This window comes from Mastomys coucha, unplaced genomic scaffold, assembly GCF_008632895.1.
Source record: "Mastomys coucha isolate ucsf_1 unplaced genomic scaffold, UCSF_Mcou_1 pScaffold15, whole genome shotgun sequence".
NCBI classification, from domain to species: Eukaryota; Metazoa; Chordata; class Mammalia; order Rodentia; family Muridae; genus Mastomys; species Mastomys coucha.
In genome coordinates this window covers 121,449,354-121,460,524 of record NW_022196897.1, presented here as the reverse complement: position 1 = coordinate 121,460,524, position 11,171 = coordinate 121,449,354, and the positions used below count along the sequence as shown (strand labels likewise).

Genomic DNA, 11,171 nt, shown 5'->3' with positions numbered 1-11,171 from the left:
CCCTGACTGTCCTGGAACTCACTCTGTAGACCAGGCTGGCCTTGAACTCAGAAATCCGCCTGCCTCTGGCACCTAAGTGCTGGGATTAAAGGTGTGTGCCACCACTGCCCTGCCTGACATGGGATTTTAATGGGTTCATTCAAGATGGGAGAGGTTTGAATAGCTGGAATCTGAATTTCACTGTGGTGTCATGTTTGTGCTTTACAGGAAGCTAAGTGTGTTTAGGTCATTCTCTGTAATCAGTGGGACTGACCTCTGTCTACTTATTCACACTCCACACATCCAGCCATTACCCATCCGCTCTTGCCTACGCATCTTTCCACACGGTCATTTATCTCACAACTCATTACTCTATCCTATGTTTGAGAAGCAAGTCTGTGCCTTGACTTCTAAGGACTTTTAACTAAGGGCTGTCTGCTGCAGGCTGCCTGGTGGAACTGGTCCTTTCCCTGGGAATGTATACATCCCTTCACTAAAAATCACACTTAGAAGGGGAAACAAAATAGTCCTAGGAGGCAGAGGGAAGGAGTGAACTGGGTGGGACAGGAGAGGGGGAGGGGAATGGCTAGAACCAGGTGCAGAGAGAGACAGGAGAAAGGCCCAGAGGACCTGGAGAATAAATGGAAATTTGTAGTTGCCTGGGGCAGGGGGGTGTCTAGGAAGTCCCAGAGACCTGGGATAGGAGTCAATGCTGGTGACCTTAGCTGAGATGCCTAACAGTGGGGACATGGAACCTGAAGACGTCACCTCCTATAACCAGGCAGGACCCCCAGTGGAGCGATAAGGACACAAACCCACCCATAAAACTTTTGACCCAAAATGTTTCCTGTCTAAAAGAAATGCAAGGAGGGAGCAGAAACCAAAGGAAAGGCCAATCAATAACCAGCGCAACTCAAAACCCATGCCGTGAGCAAGCACCAGCTCCTGACACTATTAAGGATGCTCTGTTATCCTCGTGGACAGAAGCCCAGCGTAACTGTCCTCTGAGAGGCTCTACCCAGCACTGAACTGAAAAGCGATGCAGATACCCACAGCCACACATTACACAGAGGTGAGGGACACTTATGGAAGAGTTAGGGTAAGGATTGAAGGCCCTGAAGTGGATGCAAACCCCACAGAGTCAACAAACCTCGCTCCTTGTGAGCGCTCAGAGTCTGAGCCACCAACCAAAGAACATTCAGAAGCTGGAACGAAAGTTTCCAACACATATATCAGATAGGCAGCTCAGTCTTCATGGTTGGCATGTCTAGCCTCAGTGCGAGAGGATGTGCCTAATCTGGCAGAGATATGATGTGCCAGGGTGGGAGGATACCCAGGGGGTCCCACCCTCTCAGAGGAGAAGGGGAGGGACTTTGTGAGGGGGGGACCTGGAGGATGAGCAGCCTTTGGGATGTAAATTAATTAATATTAATTAATTAAGAAGGACACAATAGCCTTTGCACAATAGCAAGCCTCTTCTCTTGCCCAAGAGAACAGACCAAGGATCCAGGCTAAGGAACCAATAGTAATAAAACAGATAAAGGATGCTTCTTCACTTAGGATCCCCTCAGAATCAGCTCCCCAGACAAGGATTAATGCAACATATGTTTATGTGAGAGCTGGCTCTTGCACACCTCAACAGAGAAGTAGAAAAATAAGAGAAAGGAGGAGACAGCCAGTGAAGGGTGTGTTATCTAGATGTTATCACTGGGTCACCAGAGGGTGGCACACAGGAAACCCTACTGAGGCGCCCAAGGGTCAGAAGAGAACAGGGTGCAGCCTTGCCTCCCTGCGCTTTCAGCTGCCACACATACCTTTGGGAAAAATCCATGGTTAGAGAAGCCAAGTCATTTACGCAGCACAAATACCCTCTTGTCATGCATGGATTTTCCTGTCCCTCTCCTTTTGTCGAATGCTACCATATTTACAGGAGGGCTGACAGCCTAATAAAACACTTTAATTTTAGTAAGTCTTGTTTCTTGTAACATCTTGTCACAGTGCATCTTATTCTCTTGGATGTTTCGGATCCTGACAGAAATCCAAGGAATTCTCTGGAACAATTACACATGCATTCAGACTCCATAAAGCCCTCCTCCTATGGACCACGGGACTTTAATAACAACTGCTTTATGAACAAACTGACGGATATATAATGAATTTCAAAAATGGCCATGTGACTTTGCCTGAGTATTTATTTTGGAGTTGGGAACTTGAACTCTGTGTCTTACGACATCAGTTTGGAGCCTTTCCCACAGCAACGAGCTTCCATGAGTTCTGAACCCTGAGCAAACATCTGTTTACCTGAAGGACATAAATAATACACCTGCTTATGACCCGGGGTCGACTGAAACAAAACAACACTGTAGGTGGGGCCCTAGCACAGGTGTTTTTACAAGCATTTGAAGTGACTCAGAATGCACTCGGCAACACTGAGAAGCACTGAGGGGCCTGGACTCTTGGCGTGGAAGCTTTATGAAATTTAAAACATGAGATCCTAAGAGCAGCCAGATTAAACCGAGTCAGATGTTTACATTATGTTCCTCTCTACATCCCTCTGAAGCACGATAAAAGCTTTTTGTACCAGAGAATCTAAATAAATATGAAAATCCTTAGTATTTAGCCTCCAGTGCTACTTGACCCCTGAAAAACACATTTCAAAACAAATCCATTCATGCTGGAACTCTGGTGTGCTAAAAATACGTACTGGATGCGACTCAAGTGCTTGTTTCAACAGGAGATCCCCAAATAGATCTTCACAATACTTGGACATCTTGTACTGTTGATATTTGCTGGGGAGAAAGAAGTGGCATTTGTAAATTCAAGTGTCCATTAGCTCTCCAAGAAAGAGAGAGACATCCATCCTGGCAACTAGGCTCCCCCGCTTTGCAAAGTGCAGGACTGTCTTCCTAACATTAACTGGAGCTATACTTTTAATATACCGCACAAACTTTAATTGGTACAACTTTAAATTTAAAAGACTGGCAAGAAAAACATAAGGACGCCTTCCAAGCTATTGCCAAATTTTCCATCTCAAAGGAACTTTAGGTGTCCTAGTTTCTGACCTTTTGTTCAGGGAAAGCATTACTGAGCCACATGAAAATGACTTCGTGGTAGGCAGGCAGGGTCCTCACTGGAGGACTGTTTGCTACTTAGCACATTGGACAGCAAACTACGTTAGTTTTTTAAAAAAAAGAACAGCAGGACAAGGAGCAAGGGATCTGAAACACCACCAAGTAGGGACATGGGAAAGAAGGGGCCTTTATACCTGCAGTGGTTTTCAAAGGAGAGAATTACAGGATATTCTGATGTGACAAATGCCGTTTCCTTGATGGCTTGGATCACATCCTTTAAAGACAAAGAGTGTTTATGAAAGAAAAGAGCAGACAGACTTAAGGCACCTGACACTATTCACAGTCCACTAACTGCACATTTCAGAAAGTCAGCTTAAACAGTTCTGACCCGGAGAACACATCTGCCTAGACACCCCTCCTGGGGAGACTCAAGAGGTTTAGAACATCGCTTTTCTGTCAAAGCTCTCTTTTCTCCAGTGCTATTAAGTGACATGACTCGAGTGGCCTGCTAGTTCTCACTTGACAATGCGCAGAGCCAGGGACTCTGGTTCACCATGCCCCCTTTTGTGTAGTACTTGGGTTTGAATGCAGAGCCTGGAAGCATGCGCTCAACCACTAAGCCATGCCATCAGCCCTCGTCATTCTCCTAGAGGAGAACATAAACTCTGTACAGGGATTTTCATGACGGGCTATTCTTCAGTTCATTCTTCTGGAGAAATGTGCTGGTAGTAACACAAGGATTACTGGATGCTTCTAATTGTTCTTCCTCTGAGTTTGGAACCATCTTGGACTATGTATGTGGCCACCATTCTTTGTTGACCCTACTGTACTGATATGACAATTACAATATCCATGGTTTGCTGTGAGCCTAGTGAAAAGTGGGTCTCCTCTGTAGTCAAGTAACATGTGAGGTAAAACAGGCATGGGCTCTGACTTCACTTTTATACTCCTGTCTACCCCCAAATAGGCTAACCCCTCCCTATATCTTGCATCTCATGAAGTAGACAAGCTGCATCTGAGGGTTAGCCTTCACGTTTATTTTAGAGAAAGGGACTTCAAACCAATGCTTTCAATCAGACAATCACACTATAAAATCTACGAGTTCTTACTGGTCTGTAGCTAGCCACAGAGCAAGCCTCATCACTCGGCAAGCCAGACAATATTTTTACAATAATTATCCATGACAGGGCAGTTAAAATGACAAACTTGAAAATATTCTATTGAATCAGTCATTTAACTGTTTTCCTTAAAGTTTATTCACAGGTAAAAATGATCGCAAACTTAGTTGCCTAGTAAATAGTTCAGAATTATCACTTGAGAAAAACTCTGGCTTTGCCTTGTGGGCTGCTTTCCTTCTGGGTTATTCTCTTCCATGCTGTGTCCTCACTGATTTCCTTAGTTCTTTAAGGAAGACACCACTGGTTTTGTCATTTGATGACTGTATGAATCTTCTTACTTTAATACACCCTAACTCTTCTTAGAAAGCATGATCTTGAATTGATGCTGAATAAAAGTCACTAAATATCTTGTCTAAGAGACGTGATATGGATGTAACATCCCATGTACAGAATTGAGTAATCTCTGGTTTGGAAGACGCCTTGGTGATTTGAGTAGTCACAAGAGCTAGGGGCCATTGTTCCAGACATCGTCACCATCTCTCCCGGACTATGCAAACCAGCAGGCATGGATGTTTCTGGCATTAGCCTACCACACATTTTCTTACCGTTGGTGGGGTACCATGGATATGTGGAAGGATACACTAAGAAACTAGCCTTCGAGTCACATGTAGACACCAGCCAAAGATCCCTTGAGACAGCTTGTTTATTAACTATTTGCCTTTGGGTGGGAAGCTTTAGTGGGAGCTTCCCACTGGCCTTGGTACTGAAATGACCATGCTTGCTTCTGGTCCTGGGTATTTTGTTTTGTACTTGGCTCTAAATCCTTTGAGAGTATAGAGCCTGATTCATGGTGAAGCTCCCACATTTAGAAGATTTCCTAACAAACGTTCATGATGCCAACCTCATTGTCTCCTTATTGTGAGGCTTATTTATAAGCTTTGTTTCCCTTTTTATGCTACACTGGAGTCTCCCAGGAATAACAGAAAGTAGGCAAGCAAATAGGTAAGATAAAAATGTTTTGTTGATTTTAATTTGAGGAAAGTTCTCACTATGTCTTCCATGCTAGCCTTGAAATCCTAAACTCAAGCAATCCTCCTGCTTCAGCATTCCAACTAGCTAGGCTGTATGTGAACCCAACTGTGCAAAAAAAAAAAAAAATGTTATGGGCTAAAACTAGGTAGACTCTGCTAAAAGATCTCATTACATTATAGTCATCATTTTCAAACAAGAAAAAGACCAGGAAGGGAATATTACATAACAACTAATACCTGTCTTGACTCTCTCCTTAAAAAGAGAGAAAAGAAATATGAAGGTACATTGTTTGGGAAAATTAAAAAAAAAAAGTTTTCTTATTTCCTGTACTTGTATAAAGTCTGGGAAATCTATGACTGTGAATATTTAAAACCCACCTTAAAAAGGATGTCTGTACACATTGCTTTTCCGTGAGTTATTATTGGTTCCTGATCTTCACCTTTTCCATCCCAACAGTCAAGTTCAACACACCTAGGAACACAGTCAGATTACAACACTGAGCCATTGGCAGGAAACCACGCACAAAATCACAGAACATCAAAGTAAGTGGCTTTTTATAGGCCAGAAAGCTGAATGTTCAACAGGGGTATTCAATGGGTGCGCAGATCAAAACCACATTTGAATCCTCTTGTCGGCATCACAGAGAAGACCTTGGGTGAGGAACTGGGTAATCCCAGCTTCTTGAGCGTGTAAAGCTATCTTGGGTAAGTAACTGAGATTCTTTCTCCAAAAAAAAAGTGAAGTGAGATCCTGAGCTGCAACTCAGAGTCAAACCCTTGCTTAGCAGGCATGTAGCTCCCAAGCCAGTCCCTAAGGCAAAGCAAGAAACAATGCTCATGCTGTTTTAGGGTTCATACACAAATATTCAAAAAAAGCTCATCAATGAAGTGAGGATGGAGTTAATTTCTCTTGTAGGACTTTGAGACACAAAACATAGTGAGCCTTAAAAAATATTTCCAAAAATTAATACAATTATATTTCTTATCTTTGTACTACTTCAACCTTAATTATTTGCTTATTGCTATAAAAATCACTTTCAGTGATCTCTCCTCAGAGAACTAAACTTCTGAGCTTTATAGTAAGCTGCCACTCTTTTTTTTTTTTAATTTTGATTTTTGTATTTTTGGTCAGTGGTAGGGATTGAGCAAAAGACCTTGCACAGGCTAAGCAAACGCTCTACCACCAAACTAAATCCCCAAGCTTCTTTCTAAGATTAAATAAACCAAAATCTAAAACTAGCTACAACTAAATATGGCTTCCTAAAATATCTATATTCTCTGGTTTTAATATTTTTGAGGTCATATTTTAAAATTATAGTAAATGAATGTCTTCTGACTCCCAGGATAACTGAGTCCTTCGTGCGATACTGTTTGTCCTCAGTCAAAGTTAAATGAACATCATCTGTTAAAGAAAAGTGGAGACAGCCTTTTCATGATGGTTACTATTTCTGATTTTAGAGAAAAGCAAATTAAAGTAGCCTTCCCTTATCTATGTTCAGTTAACTACATTCAACATTGGCTGGTGAATATTGATTGCAAAGTTCTAGAAATAAAACAACTTCTACATTTAACTTAAACACCGTGTGAGTCATGTGGTGGCACAGGTAGCCAAACATCCTGCCTACAAACTGCATCAGTGCAGGGCCCAGCACATCACGCTGTATTCACTACCACCTGTAAGCCATTAGTGGCCTTCTCTGTTATCAGAATATTGTAGAACTATAATGCTTGTATTCAAGGAACCCTTCCTTTCATAATAGCAGTCCCAAGGTGAAAGACAGCAAAGCTGCTAATATTATCAAAGTATATCCTTGGACAGATTTTAATATCGATGTTGTCAGACTCTCCATGCCTAATTTGTAAACAGGACTTTGTCACAGTTATTGACAGATGGGGAGGGGCATTGATATACAGGACGAGGTATGAGCCATTGCTTCACAGATCCACTGGCCATCTCGGAACACTGGGGATCCAAGGGATAAGGGGAGAATAACCATAAATCTAAAGGCACCATATACAGACAAAGAAAACTGCCATCTTGACTTCCCGACCTGCAGCCAGCCAGGAGAACCTGTCTGTACATTTCCACTGAAGACTTTCCTCCAAATTGTCGGCCAGTGAGATAAGTGTTGTGGGAGGAACTGATGAAGTAATGAGCCAGGGGGTGGTCCATCTCCTGGTAAAGTTCTAAGCGATCTAGGAAGACTGGGGCATTTTCATCTGACATCAGGTATCTGCAGAATCCATCGCTGGATATGAGGCCTATGGAGAAAGGAAATCGTAATGGCACTGGGGCTCTGAAGACGCACCTCTTACATTTCGCTCAGCCTAGTTGTGACAGCTTAAAAATAAGAGCAAAAGCAACTTCATAGTCTTTCCCAAGAACCTGTACATTTCAGAACTTAAACAAAAATATATCATTTTATATTTTAAGCAAAACAAGGCAGTCTATAAATATTCTCCTTTCATATCAGTAGTAGCAGATATTTCCAGTCCTACAAATGAAGAAACTACTCTATGAACCATGGTGAGGAGGGACTGGGGGCCTCTGGCTCTACTATGACCACCTCTGCCTTTCGCTGCCTGTCTCCTGGTTTCCCCTGCAAAGTGGGGAGAATGCTAGCCCACCTGCCTCCCACAATCATGACGACTGGTAACTTGAGAATACCTGTAGGACATGTGGCATTAATTCTAAGTCACTGGAATTTTCATTCAATCGAAGGAGAGAGACCTTTCCTGGGAATGGCTGCCTCTCCAAAACTCAACAGCTTAATTTTCACAACTCTCTAGAGGTAACCTGTGGAGCTGGTGAGAAACATTACTGAGACACAGGGAACATCTCACTTCAGTCACTCTTTTCTAAAATGGGGCAGGGCCTACCTGGCAAGCACAGAGCAAATAACCAATGTTTCACAAGGACTGGCAGTCTCGGCCCTTTGCTTTTTCATGTAAACATTTGCAAGTTACGAAAACAGTTTCACACCTACAGGAAAGCTCCTCCGCTGATCACATAAAAAAATGCTCGTTCATTCTAACACCAAATACTTTTGAGACACTGGTATAGATGCAGAAAACAGAGACAAAGTCCACTTTTACAAAACTAACATATTATGGGTAGGAAGTTACGAAAACAGTTTCACACCTACGGGAAAGCTCCTCCACTGATCGCATAAAAAAATGTTCGTTCATTCTAACACCAAATACTTTTGAGACACTGGTATAGATGCAGAAAACAGAGACAAAGTCCACTTTTACAAAACTAACATATTATGGGTAGGAGCAAAAAAATATACGAGCAAATAATACCTTGAAGGTATTGGAGGGAAAAAACTCACAAGATAAAAGATACAAAAGAATACTGGGATCCTGGTTAAGGTATGTAGTCACTGAGATCATAAGGACACACACAGGCATGGGGACAAACCACATAAACAGAAGTGGGGTTTCAGGCAGAAGGATGAGCAAATGTAGAGATCTTAATGCAGGAATGTATGTTCTTAGTCCACTCGATGAATGTAAAGCAGAGTGAGCAACATCTTGGGAAAGTGGTGGACAATAATGCTGGAGGGAGCCAAAGGCTGATTTCGCCAGGTTTTAGTTCCATGTACTTGAAATTTTATTCCAAGTGTGCTGGGAAGCTTTGGTGGGATGGAAGAGTCCAACAAAACCAGCAAATAGTGTTCTACAAGGCTTACTCTGGCCGCTGTGTGATGCACAGTACTGGATAAGGGGTCAGGGAATAAATCAGAAGGCAATTAGCATTGGCCATGAGAGGCACTGTAGGTCTAAATACCTGGGAAGCTGAGACTAGAGAAATGGATCTCATGTGTTTTGCTGACAGATCATAAGTGATGTGAAAGAATTCAACACTACAGGGTGATTCCAAAGGTTCTGCTTTGAAAAGCTAAGTGAGTGGTGCAGCATTTTACAGACTGGGAAAGGAAGACAGCTGGAGACAGGGAAATCAAAGCACGCTGCCAACATGCCCAACAACGTGCAGATGGACAGGCCTTGCTCTATGGTGGAGATTAGGACTGCAGGGTGTACTCTGAAAGTCACATGTATACAGAAGCTACCGAAAACTACTGGACTGAAGACCACCTCCTCTCCAAGCACAGAGCCGTGAAGAAGCTGAGGTCTAGCCCTGGGTTTTCAAATACTGAAAGCCAGGATTTGGTGACTGTATGAGAAACTCTCTAGGGTACACACCTGCATGTGGAAATGCTGAGCTATCAGAGAGGCACATTTTCTACTTTATGAGCTCCTGTCCCAATCCCAAGGTAGATGTATGTATTTAACCACCTAAGAGGAACATATTTTGTGCTGTGTTTGTACACTGACCAATTAAGACAGGTTTTAATTTTCTGCCCTTTGTGAAAGGGAGAAGCTAGGTTTTTAGGTGGTGTCAGTTGTAATCAGACTTTAGATCTTGAGAAATCTTGAGAAGTAACAGAGACACACACAAATCATAACATTATCACATTACAAAGGAATTGTTCCACTTGTCTTTTCTTTGAGCAAACTACAACTGCCTCGGAGAGGTGGGGGGTAGTCTTACTCATTTTTGAATTCCCAGTGTTACAGTTTGAATGTGAAATGGCCCTCACAGGTTGATCTGCTGGGATACCTTGTCACCCCTAGGTGGCACTGTTTCAAAGGTTAGCGAACAGACTAGCTGAGGTAGGTCACTGGGGGTATGTCTGGGCTCTGGATACTTCTGCTTGTTAGTCCTGCTATAACGTGTCTCACACTCCTGACACCATGCCTTCCTGCCATGGCAGACAAAAATTTACTCAAAATGTGATCCAAATGAAATCCTTTGCCCCACTGGGTTGCTTCTGTCAGGTATCCTAGGCACAATGAGAAGAAAAAGCTGCTCAGAGAAAGTGAGATGTTGCTTGCGTCCTGCTTCCAAGGCTTGCAGGCATGCCCCTGTTGCAGGGATGCTCTGAAGGCTCTCCACATTTTTCCTTTGACTAATATTTGAACAACATATTGTTTCCAAAAGATAATGACAGAGATAAGGGACAGAGATTCAGGAATATGAACAACTTATGGGCATGTTTCTTGACTAGTTAATTTCCTATCAGTGTTTTTAATCTTCCAACCCAAGCTGTCAAACAAGAGACAGAGCACCTCAAATTACATGCTGAATTTATTAAGTTTAGCAAAACAAAAGGAAGAAAAGAAAGGTGCAGATTCTTACATGACAGAAATTCTTTTGAAAGACTGTAGAGGGACTGTCTTTTCACACTATGCAAAATTAAATCTTGATTTATAAGCATACACTAGGACTGTCATAGTAATGTGCTTAAAAACATGATACATTCAACACTAGTATACTTCAGATAGTGTGGACTCGCTTGATAAAATGTACAAATTGAATTAATTTAAGAGCATGAAAAGAATAAATTACTAACCTTTGAATCCACAGTGCTCAAAAGCATTTAAGATATTTTAATTAAAAATCAAGGGTTTTAAAGGCTGTACGCTTTTTCTGTCTTAACGAAAACAAGATTTAATTAACATTTTCCATTGATGTTACCTTTTTTCTTCAACTCTTCATCAGGCTCATACATCTCAATGATCTGCATTGCTCTTTTAGCATCATAAAATGGGAATAAAATTTCATTCAGCCGAGGATCTCGTTGATGCTGTGATGAGAAAATCACTCCATTTAGATCCACAATCCTCACACTTGAAACACGTTTCTAAGCATAAAATTTGTAAAACAAGATACATCTAGACAATTGTATTTGTAATCACCAAGATCAGATTTACCTGCCTTCCTGACTCTCTCCCTAAACTAGTCCTCAGAAAGTCCTTATCTGGACTTACTCTGGTGGAGCCTAGTGGAGAAGAAAGAGATGTGTGGTTTTCTCCTGTTTAAATGTTGAGGGACACATGATAGAGAATGTTGGCTGCACTGGCTTCTTCTCCTACTCTCACGGTTATGGTATAGAGATGTGACT

The 11,171-nt window shown here is 42.1% G+C and overlaps 1 protein-coding gene across 11 annotated transcripts in view; it reads right to left on the bottom strand.

Moving 5' to 3' along the window:
• Positions 1-11,171, bottom strand: part of Plcb4 (phospholipase C beta 4) — a 363,080-nt gene that overhangs the window by 67,170 nt on the left and 284,739 nt on the right. For all 11 annotated transcript variants that reach the window (XM_031372018.1, XM_031372023.1, XM_031372019.1 and 8 more), the window contains 5 exons: positions 10,745-10,853; positions 7,251-7,461; positions 5,578-5,671; positions 3,245-3,324; positions 2,684-2,768 (listed from right to left, as the gene is read on the bottom strand). In XM_031372018.1, the coding sequence (XP_031227878.1) occupies positions 2,684-2,768; positions 3,245-3,324; positions 5,578-5,671; positions 7,251-7,461; positions 10,745-10,853 (579 nt within the window). The remainder of the gene's footprint in view (positions 1-2,683; positions 2,769-3,244; positions 3,325-5,577; positions 5,672-7,250; positions 7,462-10,744; positions 10,854-11,171) is intronic.